Below are 22,813 nucleotides of genomic sequence, written 5' to 3' on the forward strand. Positions count from 1 at the left end.
TACTACACGTGCTTGGCTCGGGGAGTCAACTGGTTTAGTTAGCCTGAGCGGCACGTTGGCGCAGCTGATTAAAGCCCTAGTGAGGATAAGCGGATCTGTGCCGCTTCTGCTCACCATGGCCGCGGGTGTGCCGATGTCCATCCCAGTTGTCTTCGGGCGGTTTACAGCCTGAAACTGGTCGCAATCGCAATCGAAGCAGACGGACGAGCATAAGTGACGTCATCTTCGTGCGACAAGTTCGCATCACCAACCGAGTTGTCAACAATACGGTGGCGAACTCCTCGATAGTCTCCTCCGGTGTTGGCATTTGGGTATGCTAGTTTTCTTTTCTTAATCTTAATCTAGTCTACATTTATTATTTTCCCCTAAGGCAGTTTTGCTTTCGTTTTCTGTAAGAAGTGTGTTGTTTGGCACCCTTAACTTAAAATTATTATTCTTTTTTTTTTTTTTAACCAATTTTAAGAGAACAACTCGCGTACGCTAGCCGGGTGTTGTAACTGCGCCGAGTGGAGTTCCAACCATTACATGACGCACGTGAGGTGGTCATTATATTTCCGTGGTATTTGATCATAAACGCGCGTGACAGAGTTCATGTCGACACCATTGACTCGTAACGAAACTTGTTCATTTAGAGTACTCAATTTTTACACTAGGCCCCCGCCCCCCCCCAAAAAAAAATCCCTCTACATTGTGTCAGTACGAGTTAGGAAGCTAATTACTGTAGTCCCCGTACGCCACCCAGAAGATTTGATCACATCTAAAATGTACCAAAACATTGTTTGATATAATTTCATTTAGTGTAAAGTGGCTTACAGATTTGATTTGGAGCAAAATGCAAAGTGTGCATGATGCGTATGTGCACCCCCCAACTACTGTGCTGCCACACTCAGATTGTCTTGATGGCATCATCACACTTGGACATACTTCTTTGAGACCAATTTCCGCGGTACTTTCTTGGACCAGGTATATCTGTAAAGGAAATGCCATTTAGTACATACATACGCCGCAGCTTGTAAAAGCTGCAAGTGTCCACATTGAAACACAAAATATTTACAAAGAAAGACGGTACACAGAAAGAGTTTAAGCTAATTCTAGCGCTAACGCTAGCGCAGCGCTCACACCAGTACTAACGCCACCGCCGCGCTAACGCTAACATTTTATATTACACACAACCAACAAATAGTTTTTCATCTGGGTGGTCATAAGTCAAGAATGTGAATAGCTGAACCATTAATTATACGTGGGATTACAGTACTGTACTGTCATTTTGTCCTGCACTTTTAAGAACATTTCCAACATTTCCTGCAGAAGGGAATGCCTGTGGTGGAGTTGCGTTAGCGCCCACCCTGCTGCCGCCTCCGGGATGGGCCAGCAGATCTCAGGTCCAGGGGCACGTCTCCCTGAGAAGCTCTTCAAACACATCGGCCTGGTGCGGGACAGCAGCTACCTCACCTACGAGGAGTTTTTGGCTCGGGTGGCTGAGCTCAATGACTTGTAAGCGCACAAACACTCACATACTTTTATGCAATATTTATGTATCTTTTTTTGTATCGGGGGCTTCAAACCCACATACCTCCTAATTTGACGACTAAAATCATACATACTAATGCGAATAATGAACAATACAATTTTCCCCTTTTATAATCTTTTGATGTAATGACAAAAATGTTGATTTCTTGGAAGCATTTTGCTTCCTTTTCTCATCCACGTGTGCATAATAATTGATCACAGTACTGTGATTCCCGGCGTACAGAGCACACCTGGTTATAAGCCTCACCCAGGACATTTGTAAAGGAAATACCATTTGGTACATACATATGCCAGAGCTGTGTAAAAGCCGTAAGTGCCCACATTGAAACACGAGATATTTACAAAGAACGACGGTACACAGAAAGAGTTTAATGCTAGCGCAGTGCTAATGCTAGCACCACGCTAACGCTAGTGCTAAAGCTACCGCTAACGCTAGCACTGTGGTAACGCTAACAGGGCCGGTTAAAATAAAACTTAAATATCGCTAAGACACGCTAGTAACACAGCAGCAACACGCTAGTAACACAACAGCAACACGCTAGCACAGCACTAGCGCAGCGCTAACAGGGCCAGTAAAAGTCACTTCCTCGGCATATATATTCCACCGGTCCCATTCTTACCTTTTCTGCTCGAGTGCCCCCTCGCATCCGTTAGAAAAAAATGCACAAATTTGCCGCATCACCGCATAAACGGCAGGGTTGAAAGTGTGTGAAAAAAGTCGCAGCTTGTAGGCCGGAAATTACGGTAATTTTATTTTAAAGGTCCGATACTTTGGCTTTGGCTTAGATGGAAAAAAGATGACATGCTGTTACGACCCCTAATGAGACAAGCCGAAAGGAAAAGAAGAAGGCTTTGGCGTCTTAGAAGGAATCTCTAAAATGGGTTCAGTATAAAAGTATAAAGTATAAAAAAAAAACATCTTGGTTTTGTCATTGTCCAGAAAAGGCCCACCTGACAAGCGGTACTGTTTGACCCAGTTTTGTATTTCCCAAGATCCACTTGTGAGAGCATATCCGTTTCTTATCGTGACCCCGCTGCTAGTTCCGTCAACAAGCTTGTGAAACTCGAATGACCTGATTTGAAGGCTCTCGGCAGAAAAATATCTGCGAATCAGGAATGTGTCGGCGATTTCACTTCCTATCTCACACGTTTACTGAAGCATCATAGAGACGATATGACATTGCAAATACTGCAAAAAGTTGGTTTAGAAAAATGCATCTCCTTTGAAGTACAAAACTTTCAGTCATGGATGTTTGGAACTGTAAGATATTGTATTGCACATTAAAATAAAATCGAGTTCTGGAGACCTGGGAATTATTACCTCTCCATTTACTACATGAGCATAATAGTTGTTAAAATAATTTGTGGTCCTCATCACCTCTTATGTATTTTTTTTCCACTTTCAAATTCGTCCTCCGGGCTGGATTGTGGGCCGGTTTCATCCACGTTATTGTTGCAGATGAACCGAGCGTGTCCTGTTCAAGTGTGGGACACAAAGAAGTCACATTCACACCCATGAAAGCCAATCCTGTGTCTAGTGTCGATTTATCATCAAGAACTAAGTCTTGATAATGACTGCGGAGCTGTAATATACATTTTTTTAAGATTTAAAACACATAAAATGTAACCTTACGTCCGTGGCATTAAAGGATTGTGTTTTTGAAGACGTAATTTCATGTCTGTGGGAATAAATGACTTAAAATATTCTCTGATCAGCGCCTCGACCCGAGCACTATTTCCAGGATGAACCACTGAAGGTGGTCTGCCACCACTTTCCTTGTCATGAAGGTCCGTCAGGTCTTGTTCTTCACCTTTGATCCCCAACGCCCACATTTGACCCTGGTGTAGAAAAAGCGCTATTTAAGTGTAGTCCATTTACCTTAGAAGCACTTCAAGAGTCACATTTCCACACGTCACTTTTGAAGCAGCGTAGCACGCCAATATCGTAAGATTATTATCAGAGTTTTTTTTTTTTTTTTTTCTCAACAGGGCTGCTAAGCTTGCAACGGGGCAACACAAGCACCTGCTGTTTGAGGTCCAGCCGGGTTCGGATACCAGCGCCTTGTGGAAGGTGGCCGTTAGGATCCTTTGCACCAAGGTGAGACCAGAAAAAAACTACATTTTGTTACCTTCAGCAATGCAGGACACAGAATTTAACTGGAGGGAATAATGGAAGACAGTTGCCATCATCAACTTTTATTAACCACAGTTTTTATTCAAAGTGTGCTTAAAGGTCCACTGTCATTAAATGGATGATTTTTAGTATGTTATTAATGAAAAAACGGCAGCCGTTTTGGTCCCATCCCTTTTTTAACCACAAAGCATGATTTGGACGTATATGGCTGATAGTAACTCCCACTATGAAAAACCTCTCGAGGGATTTGTTTTCAAGAAGAAGCAGGAAGTGACGTACAGGGCAGTAGCGCACCCAAGTGGGCTCCTGTGTTTCTATTAGTTTTATCTGCGCGAAGGTAGCTCGTTGTTCCTTCGTGTTAGCCAAAATGCCGGCTCATTTTATTGCTGGATATTGCTCGGAACACTCGGGAGGATGGATTCGCCCTTCATACTTTTCCAAGAGACCTGAGTCGTCGTGAAAAATGGATTGCACAGGTGCAAAGGACGAGAGCTTCGTGGGTTCCATATGAGCGGTAGGTGTGTATAAAGCTACTAAAAAAATAATAGTTGGGAGGGGGCCTAATACATAAATCAGAGGTGCTAAATGTGACGATGTGCCACCCCAGCCGAAGGCGTGAACGGGGGCTTGTCGCGGCGAAGTCACGGACAGATGCAGCCAATATGGCTCCCACTTAAATGTCGAATGAGACTTCCACAATTTTGCGCAAGGATGACGCGCTCTCCGCTCATATTTATTTTTTTGTATGGACATTGAAGTGAATAATGTTATATGTATTTTTCATTACAATATCTATTTTAGAAATGTTTAAAGGCATGACACTTGACCTTTTAGGTCCACCCCTCATGTAGCCCAGTCATGCATTTTTTTCCCTGTTGTATGGTTGTCTGTGGTGGACTGTCAAGTCATTCTGTGACTCCCCCGCGCTTCTCATCCCAGATCAACAAGGACAACGGCATGCTGGAGGCGTCGCGCATCATGAACCTGTACCAGTTCATCCAGCTTTACCGCGACATGACCAGCCAGGCGGCCGACGTGCTCGCCGCGGAGGGCGGCGCCGCCACGGCCACCGAGGCCGCTTACGTGCCGCCTCCTGCCCCCGACGCCTGTCAGGCCAGCATGTGGATGGGCAGGTCGGCATGACAGGGCCCAACGATTTGTCGGATTGAACAATTGGGGCATACATTTATAATTCCACACCCCCGTTGTGTTGTGACACTGTGACGCCGCTCCCTCCGCAGAGTGAAGGAGCTGACGGACGACGAGGAGTGCTGCATCTGCATGGACGGGAAGGCCGACCTCATCCTGCCGTGCACTCACAGCTTCTGCCAGAAGTGCATCGACAAATGGTAAATTAACGACGCCGCAAAACGCCATGATGTCGCGTGTGTTTAACGCGGCCCCACCCGCCCCCTCAGGAGCCGCAACTGCCCCATGTGCCGCCTGCAAGTGACCGCCGCCAACGACTCGTGGGTGATGTCCGACTTCCCCACCGAGAACGACATGGCGGGATACATCCTCAACCTGGCCGACGAGGCGGGACACCCGCATCGCCCTTGACGCGGCAAGTAAAACAAAACGAGTCACCTTCACTGGACGTTGCGTAGCCGTTGCAGGTCGATGTGGTGCATTGTGGGAAAAGACGTTCATCTTCACGAGGGCGCGCGTCAGCAGAACCTTCAAATCGGTTCGCAACCTGTGGAGAAAATATTACAACAAATATTGCTGGACTCTAGTTGTGTAAATAGTTGTATTATTTGTAAAGAATTTCATTAGAACTGACCATTAATTTCAATATATATATATATATATATATATATATATATATATACACACACACACACACGCTGACGTTTATTCCAAGTTTCTTTCATTTCAAAGCGTTTTTTCCCACTTTAGACGTTCGAGTGTGTTCACCAAGCAATGTTACTCAAAATTATGTTATGACAAAGTTCTGACATCAAAAATTGTTCATGGAGCTGAACTTATTATTGGAAATATTTTTGCAATTCCTGGGTGTCAAACTCATTTTTGTTGTTTCGGGTTGTCCTCGGTGAACCCACACAAACGTCTGATTGCCGCATATTATTACATATGTGCAACAAATTGATGGAAAACTTATTTTGAAATCTGGAATCAGTAAAAAAAAATGTTTGCTCAACTGTTATTCAGTTCATTTTAAAAATGGATTGGTAGCAAAACATGATAACATTGCCCCAGTGCTATTAAAAGTTTTGGTATTTTAGAGGAAGCAAGAAGTTCACATGAAGGGTATGGATTTTTTTTTAAATGCTTTTTTCATTTTTTTTCACTTGTTAGAACATTCAGCGGCTTTTTATGTGATATTCCTAATTAGTTTCGTTTTATGACAAAATAATGATAACATTAGAGGCAATGAACACTGTCTTATTTTATAATTTTGTTTATGATTCACTTTAATATGCAAATGAAATATATTCTTTATGTACTGTACTTTTTCCAGACTTTGCTGAGCCTTAATAAATTGATAAATGTCTATTTAAGTCATTTATCCTAAACAGGGGGAAAAGTGTTGTAGTCAGTGGATAGATACATATTGGATGCATTAACAGTTTATCTTTTCTATGGATTTATTGGTTTATAGTATACAAATAATTACCCCCTAAAAATATTTTGCGTAATTTTCTGCTGACTTAGCTGTACTTAATGTTTGCACTACAACAAATAATATATATACGCAATACACAGTTTTCATGTAATTGCATAAATTATTAGAATATTTTTCTCACTTTTTACAATCACACTGTATACCATATAAATCTGTCAGTGTAATGCATTGTCCCACCATTGGATGGTAGTGTTGGATGCTGATCTTTACTAGACCACCCCCCCTTTTTTTTTTTTAACAGTGATACTGTACAGTTGAAGCCAGAAGTCTACATATACTGCGCAAAAAAACATTTTCATTCTTTTCTCACTGCCTGAAGTCAAATCAGATGAAACCTCTCGCGTTTCAGGTCGGTCAGGGTCACCAAAGTTATTTAATTTTGTGAAATGTCATAATAATGAGAGTGAGAATGTTATAGTTTCATTTGAGGTTAAAAGTTTAATTCAAAATAAACTACTATGTGTGTCAAGACCATAAGGAAGCCCAGAGGGCACACCGGGGGATGTTTTTAAAGGCCACACCTCAAACACTCTGACAAAGTCAAAAATCAAAAGAAATACCAGAAAGAATCGTGGACCTCCATCATCCTTGGGTGCAATTTCCACATGCTCGAAAGTGCCACGTTCATCTGTTCAAACAATTATATGCATGTATAAACATCCCAGGAATGTCCAGCGATCACACTGCTCAGGAAGAACTGGAGATGAACCTGTTTTGGTCCGAAATGTTTGAGCTAAGTCATGCAGTTAAAAGGGAAATGTATGTGAACGTTTGACCTCAGAGAAAATATAAAATTTGCTAGAAAAAGCTCTCATTATTGTGGCATTTCACAAAATTAAATAATTTTGGTGATCCTGACTGACCCGAAACAGGAGAGGTTTAGTTTGATTTGACTTCAGACAGTGAGACAAAAAAAATAAATTTGTGTTTTTTCACAGTATAGTAAACTTCCGACTTCAACCGTATATCTTTTAATTCTGCCAGTGTAATGCATTGTTTGGCCATCTCTTTTTCTCAGTCTGTATAAAATCATTTGTGAAAAAGATGTGGTGTGACAGATGTATGATACTGTAATTCATGATATGATATGTTGGTCTTTTCTTAAATTCCTCAAACATGGAATTCATTTGTTTTAATTATGGCTGGGATTCAGGTGTGACGATACATTGCATGACTTTTAATAAAGACATCCTTTGCACTTTATTATTTGTGATTCAGTAGTTTTTTTTTACAGATATTACACATATTATACATAAATTTTTCAGTAAAAAAAAAAAACAAAATGCAGTTTGTCAATAAATGCAACTCACACAAATTCAAAGAGGATTTTTTTTAACAAAATGCGAAAATGCGCCAACCCGTGTCAGTCCCCCACTTGAGTCGTGGCGTCAGCTTTGACGGCGTCGACTAAAAAGCTGAGCTCGTTGCACAGCGTCTCGTGACGATACGCCATGCGGATTTGCGCCACGTTTGTGCGTCTGATGTCGTTGCCCTCGGGGCCGTCCTGCAGGTAGTTGGAGCCCAGGAAGTGTTTCTTCTCCTGGAGACGACGCGGGAAAACAAGCGTACTGTCAAGTCTTAACATCTTTAGCACCAGACAGGACACCCAGACATGAGAGTTGTGAGGTATATCGGTCTGAAGACAATCGAACTTGTCCACCGTGCTCAACACCCAATGACGAAAATTGAACTACTTCACAAATCTGGCTGGCTAGTCTATGTGCTCCAAATTTTGCAGGAATAGGACAATAGCTCAAGGAAGCGAGTCTTTTGGTTTAGCTCCTTCTTCACTACAATGAAGTGATCCAAAGTCTGCATCACTGCAGACACTACACTGATCTGCCTGTCGATCACCTGTTCCATTCTTCCCTCACTCGTGAACAATACCCCGACATACCTGAACTCCTCCACTTGGGGCGGGAGTTCATCCTCGGCCTGAAGAGGACACGCCGTCCTTTTCCGACTGAAGCCCATGATCTCAAATTTGGAGGTAGTGATTTTCATCATAGCCGCTTCACAATCAGCTGCGAAGCACCCCGTGAGGGACACGGTTGATGGCCTTCTCCAAGACCACAAAACACATATCAACTGGTTGGACGAACTCACACGCACCCTCAAGGATCCTACTGAGGGTGTAGAGCTGATTCTTTGTTCCACACTGCTCCTCCTGAATCGAGATTTGACTTCCTGATAGACCCTCCTCTCCAGGACCCCCGAATAGACCTAACCAAGGAGGCTGAGGAGTGTGATCCCCTGTAGTTAAAAGTGGCGGACCAGTACTACAGTTTGCCCATGCAAAGGCACAGTCCTCGATGTCTACGTGATGTTGCAGATGCCTGTCAACCAGGACAGCCCTACAACATCCAAAGCCTTTGGTGAACCTTTGAGCTTATCTGCCATTATCCGGCCCCTCATAACGACAAGAACTTGCACGCCTGCCATGCGTGCTTCAAATGTGGCAACAATGAAATGAAATTTATAGGATGTATTTGTTTTGGGTTCTTCCGACTTCTTTGATCAGTCTACTCACGACAGTCGTGCTATTAAGTGAAACTGGCTTACAGGACTGAATTTTCAAAACATCTCAGGGGTGCTAAATCGTCAGTTTTTCTATGTTTAATGTGAAAAACAATTTGCCCATTCAACCTTCAAACTCTGTTATACAAAACATCTATGTAGTTTTAGGTTGTTGGGTTTTTGCTGACCTGGTGAGACAGGCCGCTTTGCAGCACGCTGTTTCTGGCGATCTCGCACAAGTCGCAAGTGCTGAGTTTCCAAAGCTGAGCTGCGATGGCATACTCCTCCATCAATGCTTCCTACGAAGATTTCCATGTTTATCACATCTGCATTTTGCTCTGTTATCCGCATTTGGGTCCAGCAGGGGTTCTAACCTTTGTGTAGTGGAACTGCATGGGGTCGTCGGTGGACAGCGACACACACAAGCCCTTCTGGAGAAAGTCCCGCAGCGGGTTTTTGGAGTACTGCAGGAACAAGCTGTTGTTGCTCAGCGGCGACATGGCAATGGGAACCTGCGCCAGGTAGTAGAGGTACTGCAACACCGGACTCTAGAGGAGAAGAGACGTACCAAATGAGGATTAAAGAACTAGCATGCCAAGACCAAGCAGATGAAGAGGTCTTGTCTCCAAATCAAGTTTGGGGTAGGTCCAAATTCAGGCCTAAATCCGACTCATCTGAGCCATTTGTTTTCAGTCCTAGGTGTCCGGTGTAACATCAAAATTAAAGTCTACGATAGGTGAGAGAAGAATATACTGTACTGTGCATCGTGGTCACTTGTGTTCTAACATTGGTCCGATAAATCTTGGCCTTGCATAAGTTATCTGACAGATGGAAACATTTTTCTGTGGTCTCTGAGAGTTGAAGCTAAAGAAGCGACCAACAAACTTGTAAAACCCAGCCTTACGCAGAGATCTGTCATGGATGCGAAACAAAAACAAAAACTGTGGACTCTACAGATTGAGGTTGGACAAAACCACTGAGCTGCCCTTGAGGATTCACCTCCACCCAGTTCCTCCAGAGTGCTGATTTATGGCCAAACCTTACCAGGAAAGACTTTTTCTGTCTGTCTGTTCCTTATAAAGTTTTTTTTTTTCAGGAATGAATCCAACATCTGCTCTTTCTGAGAAGTTTTAGAGTAAATTTGAAGTTTACTGTTTTTTAGGAAACGCCTTTACGGTATCTTTGTGAAAGCATTTGTGGCCGGATCACCTTTTTCAGGTTGAGGCCGTGGGAGATGTTGTCCGCCGTGAGGAAGGCGGACACCAGGTGTGTGATAGAGCCGGCCTCGCCGCAGTGGGGGCGGAACTGGAAGGTGTTCAATCCACGCTCCCTGTGGAATGATCAAAAATGAGTGGAAAATGTGACTTCCACGTGCCCCCAACGCACGACTTTCAGGAGCCGTCCATTGGTTTTTGATTTGTGCTGCTTTGTTCTCAACTGCGAAAATTTCTTTAATGAATTAAATCATAAATCACGAGTGAAAACACAACTTGATTCTAAAGATTTTTCCATATTTTGGAACCTGACGGAAGGACTCACTTGCGCAGGTTGTTGAGCACCATGATGTTGGCGTACATGTAAAACAGGTAGTAGGTGTACGGCGGGTTATCGTCTGTGGTCCACGACTCGGGCTTTGGGCTTTTGTAGGAAAACAAGTGGTCGCTGTGCTTGGATTCGTCATCCACGCTGTCAAATCCCGTCACCTGCAAAGCCAGATGAAGGTCAGAAACGAAGAGCAGTGTTACCAAAGATTTATACATCAATGAACATTTATTTGGTTGATGCTTAATGGGTATTTACGTATTTCAGGAAAACATGAAGTTCCGGGTGCTTTTGTGGGTTTACTGTGGCCTCAAATATGGGGAGGAAGATGTTCTCCAGCATTTTGGCAAAGTTTGGTATTAGCTTCTTCGACCTGAAGATGTCACTGCAAGACAGGAATTCAGAAAGTTTTTTGGTCCTGGGTGGACTTCCAAAGAGCACTCACTAGATACGGGGGACCTGGATCATCCATCTCAGGTTGGGCGAGTGGACTTTGTGCTGAATGAACCAGGCGGCGAGGCCGGCCCACTCGGTGGTGGACCGTCCGTAAATTGACAAACGAGGTTCGGCGTGTTGGTACTTGCTCTCCTCCAGCTCTTTTGCCACTTCCTGAAACAAATTCAATATAAGTTCTGTGTTGATCTATAACACTTCAACATCCTTATTGTCCTCTTATTCGTAAATATCATTGAATTATTTTTATGGTCTAAAAATGTTTTTCACACAAATATTGAATATACAGTACAACCTCTGTTCTCAACCACAATCCGTTCCAGAAGGCGGTTCGAGAACCGATTTGTTCGAAAACCGAATCAACCGCCGCGCGCGTTATGTTATTTCCGGATTTTTTTTGGTGGGGTTCATTCGAATTCACAATAACAAAGTGCGTCGTGGGTGGGTCAGCTGGTCGAGCCGCACGTGTTCTATTATTTCCGGGTTTTGTTGTGGGTGTTTTACCGTTTACCGATTTGTTCAAGAACAGTGACGTTGGAGAACCGAGGCTGTACTGTATATGACTTTACTAGGGTGTTAACGTTGGGTACTTATTGCACTTGGCCACAGTGGATTCCAACTAGAGGATAAATCTGGGTTACGCCAATTCTGTATAAACGGAGCTCCGTTGTAAGACAATGGTCCCCTGTCCTACTGGAAACAGGTCCAAAATAGTTCTGATAGGCTGACACACCTTGATGAGACGTGCAAAGTACTCTCCCTCGATGTAGTTGTCAGACTTGAGGTAAATCTCTCGCAGTTCGCTGGCTCCCACAGGGTTGTACTTGGAGTTGAATTTGTCAAAGCGATGAAATGTTTGTCTTCCCTGCAAGAGTCGAAGAGTGACTATTTGCAACTTGAGTGTTGACCAAGTGGATGCTTTTTGTCCTTACAGCATGCACGTCCAGTGAGTCCACGGTGAGGTCGTAGGGGTCCATATGGAGGCTTTTGAAGACCTGCTCCAGTGTAAACCTATGGCCGCCCTTCTCCAGGACCACGCGGCCTTTCTCCGTTTGGTACGTGGTCTTAATGAACTTCAGCAAGTGCTTCTGGTTCATGCAGGCAGCGGCATGTATGTGCGTGTCCACCTTTTGAACGGTCTTGTTTTAGTACTCAAAGGCGTAAAATGTACCAATAAGGTGATAGTGTGGGTCATTTGAAATCGCCACATCACCTTTCTGACATTGTAGAAGTCTCTGTGGGGGACACGCTTTAGCTCCTTAAGTTCAGCCATTTCATTCATCATTTCATGAAGATAAAATTTGGATGACAAGAAATTCAGTCGTCTGTGGCAGTAGGTCTTCCTGAAAGACAACGTAGACACTGGTTTCATGGTTTAGTTTCAAGTCTTTAACTCTATTTTGGTCCTGTGGTCGATAAACCAAAGTAACTGGGATCAACCCATAGAAATTAGACCCATGGTCTGTGTCAAAACCCAGTTTATCTAGCTCTGAGCTACCATCACTACCCACTGTAAACCATTCAGCAGAGCCTAGTTCTTACGTGGGGCCATCAGCAATCATGGCAAGGACGTGGCTCAAGTCTATAGCGAAGGTCTCGAAGTCTGGGTAAGGGAGCACGCGAGGCCGTTGTTGTTTCAGGGCCTCCGCGTTGTCGTAAACGTGAATAATGCCGTCTTTCATTTGGAGCTCGTAGTCCAGGTTCTCTGGAATGCCCTCCATAGAGTACGGGTCCTCGTCTTCACGGGGGACCGGCCAGATGTCTGCACCACAGAGAAAGAATTTTAGTTAGGATTACAGTGAACCCCTGCTATTCGCAGGGAACAGGGACTGAAACAAACAGAATTTACCCACGGCCCGAAAATATGTTTACAATATTTTGAGTCTTAAATATACCATCAAATGTGTGTGTGTGTGTGTGTGTGTTAGGGTTAGTTTTCCTTTAAACCCTTTAAATGTTTTCCCACCTGGCAAGACCTCGTCCTCCTCTCGCCACTTTTCCCCCTCTGCGTTGCGGAGGAAGCGAGCTATCGTCCTGGGAAAACGGTGGTAAGCCAGCCGAGAGTACTTTTCCCGAATGAAAAGAGCTTTCAGGAGGCTCTTGGCTGCCTGCTCATAATCCTCGACGGTGATCTGGAACGAGCGGATGAATTCCAATTCATATCGGCAAACCTAAATAAAAAGTTCACTTGGCTTTTGCAGCCAGTAACGACTGCAGAAGGGCATCCGGTCACCATGAAAGTCTTTGGCTACAACAGACGTTTGCCATGTTTACCCCGGCGCAGTAGTCTCCACTGATGGTCACCCTCTGGAAGTCGGGGAAGCTCTTTGAAAAGACAGGCTCTGGCACGGTCGGTGATAGCGCGGGCGAATTTCCCAGCAGGCTCCATTCCCCAGTGGGAATCTGTAGGGACAGGGACTGGGACCGCTTCATCATGAAGTTCTTCTTTCTGGTGACGCAAAAGAGAAAGTGGAGAAACCAAATACTGTGCCATCCTCCAGTGCCTGGGGATTTGTAGCCCCGTACCTCTTGACAGTCTCCTTGGACTGCTGCTCGGCCAGCTCTTTCTGCAGCGCACGCTCCCGGTCCTCCTGCAGACCGATGGGACAGTCCTCAGGCACGTTGAAGAGGGCCAGGGCATCCTTGGTATCCTCCTCCTTCAGGGCTGAGGCGTAGACCTTCTCAGCCAGCAGACGCACCTTCTCGTCCACCTCGCTCATGGAGATTTTCGGGAAGAGCCGCGGCATCTCTACGGAGGTTTTGTGACATATACTTCGCGTTACTTTTAATAGCAGCACTAAACCACAACAACAGTTTTGCAAATGAAAGTGTGGAGTTGTAAATTGCAGTACTTTGCGGTGTTATACGTTCCATATTTTGTTTATTTCCACTTCCATAGAACGCCTCTCTAACATGGACTGAGTATGAAAGTGTTAATTTGGTTTTGAGTGTCAAGAAAAGAGGCCTCTCAGAACTCCTTCTGTTTGACTCAGTTTTGTATCCGGTTTGCCTGGATTTGGCCTTTCCTCTGATTGGTTGCTTCCATGTAGGAAATCCACTTGTAAGAGCACATGTGCTTGTTATTTTGACAGCACTGGCTTGGAGGTGGAAAGGTCAGCGGAGATCTTTACTAGGGACATATGTAGACTTGATTTCAGGCGTCTCTGGAATAGAAACATCTGGAACTCAGGAATGCGTAGATGATTATGTTTACTGAGGTACCATAGAGACAATATAACATCCCAAATATTTGAAAAAGTTGGTTGGGTCAAATATGAGATCTGTTAAGATAAGGTTGGGTTATGTGGAGACCTCGTCAACGATAAACCTTCCAGTCGAAGTGTTCACGGTCTAAGGTGCCAAGTGACTTATTAGTTCACCAAGACTTCCCTCAGTTGTTCCTATTTCACCACATTTTCCATAAATATCACAGTTCTGAGTTTGCATGTTCTTCCTGTGCATGCGTGGGTTTTCTCCGGGCACTCCGGTTTCCTCCCACATCCCGGAACATGCAACATTAATTGGACACTCTAAATTGCCCCTAGTTGTGATTGTGAGTGCGACTGTTGTCTGTCTCCATGTGCCCTGCGATTGGGTGGCAACCAGTTCAGGGTGTACCCCGCCTCCTGCCCGTTGACAGCTGGGATAGGCTCCGGCACTCCCCACGGCCCTTGTGAGGATAAGCGGCTAAGAAAATGGATGGATGGATGGAGTACTGGTTTTGATCCTTTGTAATATACTTGGGTTCCAAAATTCCAGGACCTTAGATTGTTGGAAACCTTCCATGGCAATTAAACGTTATATGGGTATTTGCAGTTAATGGGGATTAACAGTTGTTTGTAGGAATGAAATAATAATAATAATAATAATCTCGATGGAAATTTTCTTCTCATAGAAATTTCCTGGAAACGTTCCAGAAAGTCATTGAAAATTTTCCACCCTGGAAGCATGCCTCTCCATCTGCATTTTGCCCAATAAACCCCGACTACTGTTTGCATACCAGTAAGTCTTTTATTTCCTGTTAACTTAGTGACTTGAAATATGGTGGCCGTGAGAGTTGAAATCAGAATATGCTTGCAATGCCAGTCATGAGGACTCGGACTACCAGCGGGAGCGCTCACCTGCTTGAGGACCCATCGTGTTTTGAAACCCCACACCAGTAAACATGTCCATGTCCAGACTTGGGTGTTAACGGCTTCCGCACGTTCAACACGTTGCGGAAAGCAGAACCAGTCTCCAGGCCGCCCCGCCTCCCACAGATTCAACAGTTTTGTGTCCTCTGTGGCCTCTCCTCCCCAAGAGGGGTTGCGTCAGGAAGGGCATCCGGCGTAAAAACTGTGCCAAACAAATATGAGCGTTCATCGGAGATGTGGTGACCCCTAACGGGACAAGCCGAAAGAAACTCTCTCTGGTGACGACGCAACCCTGAAAACGCTTATTGTCAGTGTAAATCTCGAACTGTGAGCAGTCGGGGGTTTCGCTTTATCCAAATGAGGATTGGGAGTTAATGTTGAGCAGTTACTGTGTTGTATTCTGGTTTGGAACACATGTTACAGAACTTTTAGTCATTTTCGCAGTCCCATGTGACCAGGGATCATGTTGTTATGTTCCCTGCTTGTAGAACCCTCATTACAGTTTTGGTTCTCAAGACCTTACGGCCAGACCGTGTTGACTTCTCCTCTCACGGACCCTCGACATCAACTCAGTTTCTATTTTGAAACTAAACTTAATATAACAGCGCGAGGGACAACAGTGGTTTTATTGTGTTAGCTCAAGTTGTTAAGGAATCTTGGCGGTGTGACCGGTGTGGTTTTAGGAAACTGCCGTCGACACGCCGAGCGCGAACACGTAACTTTATCTTTACACGTGCCGGCGAGCCCGGGACGCTGTCTGTCACGGCCGTCACGCTCCGCTTGGCGGCACGTGCGCGCCTGCCGCCAACGCGACAGCTGACCAACGCTCCGCTCGACCTTGACCGACATCCCCCGAGATATCCGAAACCTGACCCGCTGACATACAGATGACATCGAAAAAATAAATTAACCGCGGCAACCCTCGTTGGAGAAGTGAATGAAAGATGTTAACGTCTCGCCCCGTGTCCCACGTACCATGCTTTGCGGAATACCTTTACACAGAAGTATTGTCTCGCCGCCATCACGGATCTGATACCGCATACCAAGCGGGAGCAGTCATGGTCCGACTGTCCCCCATTGTGTTTGTGCCGATTATACACAACAGCATAAAAAGACGGACATGTTGGCAGTTACCAGCAGCGTGAAAGCGGCTAGTCGGTATTTCGTTTTATTTCACGGAAATGTCCTCAAATTAACTTCCAGTGTGAAAAGTCTTACAGAACTATTTTCATCGTAGTCTTAGCGCACTTCAGATGATGCTCAGTTTACTTTTTAATAGCTGTGGAAGTATAATGCGGGGTTGCAACAGGGTGGAAAATCTTGAGTAAGTTTCTGGAAAGTTTCCGTTAAACTTCAATGGTAAACTAAACTGTTACATTTTGGAAATACTCCATATTGAAAATTTTCAATGTGAATTACGGGAAATCATTAGGTTGAACGGGAAATTGGGGGCCATTTAATGAAAACGTACCACATTCAAGTGTAAATCTAAACATTTCGTATTGACATAAGCCCACATCCGTGCTTTCCTTGTCCACGCGAGAGCATGACAGTTCCCTCACGGCTTCTTTTTGTTTTTGTTTCATTTGAGCGCCAGCGCATCCAAAGCAGCACAAATCTCCAAGTGTCTCCAATTCATTGCCATGGAGAAAGTTTCCAAATTAAAAAATCTTTTGAAATGTTCCGTTTCCTACCTTCTGTGGTGCTTTGGGCCATGCTGTCTACTTGTACGCGTTCACCCATTTGGCTCAAAGCCTCTTCTCGTAAAAGTCTAGCTCACTTCCGAGAGCTGACACGTTCTGGCCTGCCGGGTTTCTTGTTCCTCGCCGGACTCTGAGGCCAGTCTGTTTTCCTCGATCAGGTGGCGGCAGTAATGCAGTCGCCGTCTGGAGTGTCCATCCTCCCGACTCTATTTTGGGCCGTTGGAGGCGGCTAAATCGGGTGGCGATGTCACAACTGGGGGTGGGCCCGCAAAATACAAAAACGAGGCTCTCTCGAAGTGGCATTGGAACCACGAGAAAGACCTAAGCCCAATTTGTTGTGTGACCTTGTTAGTCTAGTCACTCAAATCGTCTTTCCCCATGGAAACGAATTGAAAGGCCATTAATCCGTTCCAGTCTCCCCACCAAAAATAGCAAATATTTATGTCCCAGTTTTTTTTTAATATAATAATAATACTTTTTTTGGTGTAATTCAATGGCTGTTGTGCTGCTCCTTCTGGTGTGTGCAATTTGGCCTCCTGGGGGCAGCATAATACAGCTATACAGATATAGGGTACACATGGATGCTGTTTGAATTATTTGTAAGCATGAACTAAACAGACTTCCCTAAGGTTATTGCAATTTTGTGTTCTGGGCCAACCCCTACAGTCGATGAAATCTGCTATGCAGTGGGTTCATTTAAAAAACATTGTTTATCCATATTTTAAAGCTGAGGGGCATGTGTGATTGTAAGTGTACACCTTACAACGTAATGGTTCAGCGGTTCATATCCCCGCTTGAGTGCATGTTGTCATTGTGTCCCTTGGCAAAAGTCTTAACCCACGTTTACCGAATGAACTTTTTTCCCCCAAGATTTACTTTTCAAGCAGCCAACCTCTTGCAAGCAACCGCCGGGGGGGGGTGATGATGCTTCCAAACTGTTTTAAGGTTAATCTTATGTTGCCTCCTATATTTAAAATACAGAATTAGCTTTTTGTGCGCTCTATTGTCTGTGCTTTCATCCTGGATCAGGCTGTGCCAAGGTGGAATTTGAAAATTACGCACCATCTCATCCTGCACTTTCTATTTTGGCTACGGACCAGACCTTTCCCACTCGGAAAAGAGAAAATCTCGTCCAACTTAACCACTTTTTCATCGATTAATCACTCTGACTCTGACAGTCATTGCATCTTAAAACAACAGCATTTCTTTTATAACTTTCTCCATTAATATCCAAAGTAAACATAAGCAGCATGTCTAGCTCGTCTTTGGTCTACGTTGCCCAGACTGTGTTGCTAACTAAAGCAGCGGTGGTGGACGCTGTCATCATAAAACACATTGATGGGCTGTGTAAGTACTGTAACATTTGTAATTATGAGTGTGCATCTTTAAGAGCGGGGGGAAAGGGGGGGTGGGCAGGTGTAAGGTAGAGTAGGAAACAGAGTGGTTGGTGGAGCAACGGTCGTTGAGAAAGTGCTGCCTAAAATAAACCAGTGGCTTCCTCTTTTCATTTTTTACAGTAAGTATGTGAATTATGCCATCGGATGTCGCAGCCAGTCATCCCTCACTCATTGAATCACAATGCAAAATGCCACAAACTGAATAGCTGTACGTTATACTTCGCGATCGACGCATTGAGCACCCCTGATGTAGACGGACGATCGGTGGCGGCTGTAGGCGCAGAATGGCAGCCACGTTTTTCTCGGACTGTCACAGGTTAGTTGTGGCTACAGACGCGAAATAGCAAGGCATCGCCGTGCTGCACTCTTTTTTTATGTTTAGTCTGGCAGTAACATTTCAAATGGCAAATAAATATCTTGAAGCCTCTTTTTGAAGAATCGTTTCCTATCTTCCAACTGTTTTGAGTAGAGTTGAGCTCATGGCCACCACACAGCACTCACATCTCAATTTTATACACACAAGTAAAAGCAAAGGCTCGACGGAACGAAGCTTGTATGTCGAAAAACTCTCAAACCTGGGCGCTCACTGTATTACGTTTACTTTGTACTCAATGGCCAGAACGCTAAGGCAGACAATCAAATTGCAATGACCTGTTTGTATTTCTATGGCGTTTTTGCACTCGTAGTTTAGCGTCAGCCACAGCTTATACCGTAGGCCGGAGGATGTTTGGCGAACAACGTGGCTATCATATAAATAGACGCTTTCGACAGCGCGCTGACACTCGCTGGGTGGAAAGATAATAGCCGCTGACCTCTCCCAAGGCAAGGTGTGGATTGCTGCTTGCAAAGGGCTGCTTCCCTCCTCCTCATTTTGACCTGGGAAAATTGCACAGGAGGCCGTTAACAGAAACCAACAGGAGCTCCCACTGGACCATGTTGTTCTCAAACTCACGACTCCCGGGGTAGCTTGGGGCGCCGTTAAAAAAACAAAACAAAAAAAGTGTCAATTGTTGTTAAAAAAAAAAAAAAAAAATCAACTTTATTCCCGTAAAATGAAAACGTTTAAATTAAATTCTCTAAAAAAAATTGTTTCAATAACAGTACGGACTTGAAAAGTTGTCGTTTTAGCTTAGCTCAACAAGCGTCAAGTGGATGGTACACTTTGAGCGAGAATTACAGTATATAGTGAAGAAAATAAGTATTTGAACACCCTTCTATATTGGAAGTTCTCCCACCTAGATTCTGAAGTTTTCATCGTAGGTGGCTGTCCACTGTGAGAGAGGTCATCTAAAAAGAAAAATCCAGAAATCACAGTGTATGATTTTTGAATGATTTATTTGCGTGATACAGCTGCAAATAAGTATTTGAACGCCTTAGAAAATCAATGTTAATATTTGGTACCAATTACAGAGCTCAAAAGTTTCCTGTAGTTCTTCACCAGGTTTGCATACACTGCAGGAGGGGTTTTGGCCCACTCCTCCACACAGATCTTCTCTAGATCAGACAGGTTTCTGGATTGTCGCTGAGAAACACGGAGTTTTAGCTCCATCCAAAGATTTTCTATTGGGTTTAGGTCTGGAGACTGGCTAGGCCACGCCAGAACCTTGATATGCTTTTTAACGGAGCCCCTCCTTGGTTTTCCTGGCTGTGTGCTTCGGGTCATTGTCTTGTTGGAAGACCCAGCCACAACCTATCTTCAACGCTCTGACTCAGGGAAAGAGATTGTTCCCCAAAATCTCACAATACATGGCCACGGTCATCCTCTCCTGAGTAGAGTACAGTCGTCCTGACCCATGTGCAAAAAAACACCCCCAAAGCATGATGCTACCCCCCCCCCCCCCATGCTTCACAGTAGGGATGCTGTTCTTGGGATGGAACTCATCATTCGTCTTCCTCCAAACATGATTAGTGGAATTATGACCAAAAAATTCCATTTTGGTCTCATCTGACCACAACACCTTCTCCCATGAGTCCTCTGTATCGTACAGATGGTCATTGGCAAAGTTAAAACAAGCCTTGACATGTACTGGTTGAAGCAGGCGAACCTTCCGTGCCATGCATGATTTCAAACCGTGACGTCTTGGTGTATTACCAACAGTCACCTTTGCAGGTCATTGACCAAGTCCTGTTGTGTAGTGCTGGGCCGATTCCTCACCTTTCTAATGATCATTGAGACCCCATGAGGTGATATCTTCCACGGGGCTCCACTTTGATCTGTCATGTTTAGCTTCTTCCATTTTCGAACGATTGCTCCAACAGTGGAACTTTTGTTCACAGCTCTTTGGTCTTGGCCATGTTACAAGTTTGAGTCTTACTGATTGTATGGGGTGGACACGTGGTGTGGAGGTGGACTTTTAAAGGCGGACTAACAGGTCTTTTAGGGTCAGAAATCTAGCTGGTAGACAGGTGTTCAAAAACTTAATTGCAGCTGTATCACACAAATAAATCATTAAAAAATCATACATTGTGATTTCTGTATCTTTCTTGTTACATTATCTCTCTCACAGTAGACATGCACCTGTACAGAAAATTTCAGACCCCTCCATGATTTCTAGGTGGGAGAACTTGCAATATCGCAGGGTGTTCAAATACTTATTTTCTTCACCGTACATGTGGAATTTTGACTTTTTTTTTCTTTGGTTTTGTTTGCAGAAGTGTGCACAGTGCCCAACATGGAGTTGGTCAAACAACCAAATTAAAAAAAAAAAACCCCAGAGAAAAGTCACACAGTAAATATGCTCAGTCACGTTTGCGGCGGGCTATCTATAGAACTTTCCGGACAGTTTCCTTTAAAAGGCAAGTCTTGACTGGCCCGAGTCTTTAAGGAAACGTTTGCTCTGTGTTGCTCTTCCCTTGCTGATTGTGGAATGTAAACTTCGCTGCCCTCCGCTGGCAATTTTCCTGGGCTGGTCCCGGCAATATAAACTTAAAATATTACTCCCGGGCCACAACACAAGCTGCACGCTTACCAAAATGATCGTAAATGTCAAAAAGATGATTTATTAACTGCTGGGGCGAATTGTAATACATTTTTTGACACCCCCGACCTCAGCAACAGTAAAGCACTTGTTATTGTCGTCAAAGCTCGTTGTTAAACCCTCCCGTCATGTCCCATTGATGTTTTTAAATGCGCATTATTTATAAACACAAGAAATGATTTTTTTTTCATTTCATTATTCACAAAATATTTTTTCATTTAATTAAATTGGATTATAGTTGTCGCACACGTGCTGCAAACTAAAGCAAAAAGAGTGTTTATACCCAATTTATTTATGACAGTAAGGGAGAAAAGTTTAACATTTAATAAATAGAAAATTGTTTAAAAATAATTCTTTTTATTTCTTGAATCTGACCTTTCCAATATTCCCAAAAATATACCGTGCACTACTCTGGAAAGAACGACAAGCCGAAAGCAAAAATGTTTTCAGCTATTTTTCATCATTCTTCATTTTCTGCACATACATTTTAAATACTCTATCGATAATATTTTTATCTGTAATTTGGGAGTTTGTTGCCAGTAATTCACCGAGTGAAGCGTGTTCATTTGACGCATAACTTAACTAGAAATAATTGATGTCGTAGTAGTTGATGTTTTTTTTTTCCTGTCACAGATGTAATGAAAATAAATGAGAATAAAATAAATAAAAATAAATGTTATGTTTAAATGTGCAGCAAGTCACAAATGACCCGTGAACATTTTTGCTGGCACCAAAGAAAGAAAACAACGGGAATGCGACATAAGTTCATTCGCGGCTCTCGTGAATTACTTTTAATATATAGCTTTTTGAAGTCTGACTTTCCCCAAACTATTAAAAAATTACACACGCACGTGACATATTACCCCAAAATGCACAAATAAACAAATGATAACGCAACAAATACGAGTGAATTAACAAATCGCCACGCTGCGCTTATGCCCATAAATGTGTACACCAGACAGTAAAACTATAAAGCGCAACAGTGTGCAGTACTTACAGTACTCAAAGTGTGGAAAGCAGCAGAGAGCCTCGCAGTACAGAAGATGAGAGCACGCGGAAGTCCCAGTAGAGGAACTTCGTACATACGTCATTAGTGGAAGGCTCTCCAGGCCACGCCCCCACCCCACCCTCCCAGTTCATTTCGGATGGGGCTGCGCGGCATGTGTTTTACTGCCTTTTTATTACATACTGCGCAAGTCTGCTCCAATGTCATAAAACATCATATTAACGTACATATCTGGCGCCCGCCAGCTGCAGCTTGAAGCGTTGCGAAATCATTTATAGTCAATTATTTTGTTGTATGTTTTTTTTTTTCAAGTGCATTGGGCGACCAGCGTGTTAATAAAACCAAAAAAAAAAAAAAAAAAAAAACTTCAATCCTTAGCTTTGGGCTAATTCCAAATCGTCTTTTCCAAATAAAAGTCATAATATTACCAGAATTGTACTTTTTTCATAAAATATAACTTTCTTCCTTTAATTATTTTTATTTGGAAAAGAAAATAATGGCTAGCTAGCGTTTTGCATTGTTAGCCTTAAGCTAACAGACACCGCGATGTAATTTGGTTAAATATGTCTTCTTTTTATGTTTAATTTTACTGTAAACTCAGTTGCTCGACACAAGTACTTGGCCTGTTTTGTTTTTTTTAAGAATTGTTTAATATTGGAACATACTGTTTCTTGTCGTGACATTTGCTGCCAATATAGCTTACGTTAGTAATTCCAACGGTTTTGCCTGAAACTTGAGACAAAAGGGGGAAAAAACCGCCACAGCTAAGCGAT

General features: G+C 43.6%; 2 protein-coding genes across 7 annotated transcripts; one reads left to right on the plus strand and one right to left on the minus strand.

Annotated features, from left to right (window-relative positions):
• Positions 1–167: 167 nt before the first annotated feature.
• On the plus strand, positions 168–11,872 carry rnf141 (ring finger protein 141). Of its 2 annotated transcripts, XM_061822648.1 has the most exons (7): positions 168–311; positions 1,309–1,494; positions 3,520–3,628; positions 4,604–4,797; positions 4,906–5,013; positions 5,083–5,228; positions 11,758–11,872. In XM_061822648.1, exons 2-6 carry the CDS (start codon positions 1,364–1,366, stop codon positions 5,222–5,224), a joined length of 684 nt encoding a protein of 227 aa, XP_061678632.1. In that variant the 5' UTR covers positions 168–311; positions 1,309–1,363; the 3' UTR covers positions 5,225–5,228; positions 11,758–11,872. The 2 variants fall into 2 exon arrangements, with proteins under 2 accessions (XP_061678632.1, XP_061678631.1); XM_061822647.1 differs by lacking the exon at positions 11,758–11,872 and having other exon boundaries at positions 169–311; positions 5,083–6,179.
• ampd3b (adenosine monophosphate deaminase 3b) lies at positions 6,326–22,061 on the minus strand. 5 transcript variants are annotated; one of them, XM_061822640.1, is made up of 16 exons: positions 22,032–22,061; positions 18,869–18,932; positions 13,350–13,572; positions 13,098–13,272; positions 12,790–12,955; positions 12,366–12,585; positions 12,037–12,166; positions 11,756–11,950; positions 11,557–11,688; positions 10,816–10,979; positions 10,629–10,755; positions 10,368–10,531; positions 10,038–10,158; positions 9,203–9,376; positions 9,017–9,127; positions 6,326–7,851 (listed from the first exon to the last, which is right to left on the minus strand). In XM_061822640.1, the coding sequence occupies exons 2-16, from the start codon at positions 18,924–18,926 to the stop codon at positions 7,675–7,677; spliced, it is 2,337 nt and encodes a 778-aa protein (XP_061678624.1). In that variant the 5' UTR covers positions 18,927–18,932; positions 22,032–22,061; the 3' UTR covers positions 6,326–7,674. The 5 variants fall into 5 exon arrangements, with proteins under 5 accessions (XP_061678624.1, XP_061678625.1, XP_061678628.1 ...); XM_061822641.1 differs by lacking the exon at positions 22,032–22,061 and adding an exon at positions 19,292–19,309; XM_061822644.1 differs by lacking the exon at positions 18,869–18,932 and having other exon boundaries at positions 22,032–22,058.
• Between the last annotated feature and the right edge of the window lie 752 nt (positions 22,062–22,813).

Source organism: Syngnathoides biaculeatus, chromosome 6, assembly GCF_019802595.1.
Source record: "Syngnathoides biaculeatus isolate LvHL_M chromosome 6, ASM1980259v1, whole genome shotgun sequence".
Taxonomy (NCBI): Eukaryota; Metazoa; Chordata; class Actinopteri; order Syngnathiformes; family Syngnathidae; genus Syngnathoides; species Syngnathoides biaculeatus.

Bases quoted from the DNA above. Each gene is read 5' to 3' on its own strand.
- rnf141 (XM_061822648.1), top strand. From the start codon at position 1,364: ATGGGCCAGCAGATCTCAGGTCCAGGGGCACGTCTCCCTGAGAAGCTC. The intron at 4,798-4,905 runs GTCGGCATGACA...CTCCCTCCGCAG, and splicing joins GCCAGCATGTGGATGGGCAG to AGTGAAGGAGCTGACGGACG. The intron at 5,014-5,082 runs GTAAATTAACGA...CCGCCCCCTCAG, and splicing joins CAGAAGTGCATCGACAAATG to GAGCCGCAACTGCCCCATGT.
- ampd3b (XM_061822640.1), bottom strand. From the start codon at position 18,926: ATGAGGAGGAGGGAAGCAGCCCTTTGCAAGCAGCAATCCACACCTTGC. The intron at 10,980-11,556 runs GTGTGTCAGCCT...AATTTGTTTCAG, and splicing joins ACTTTGCACGTCTCATCAAG to GAAGTGGCAAAAGAGCTGGA. The intron at 10,532-10,628 runs GTAAATACCCAT...CTGGCTTTGCAG, and splicing joins TTCATGTTTTCCTGAAATAC to GTGACGGGATTTGACAGCGT.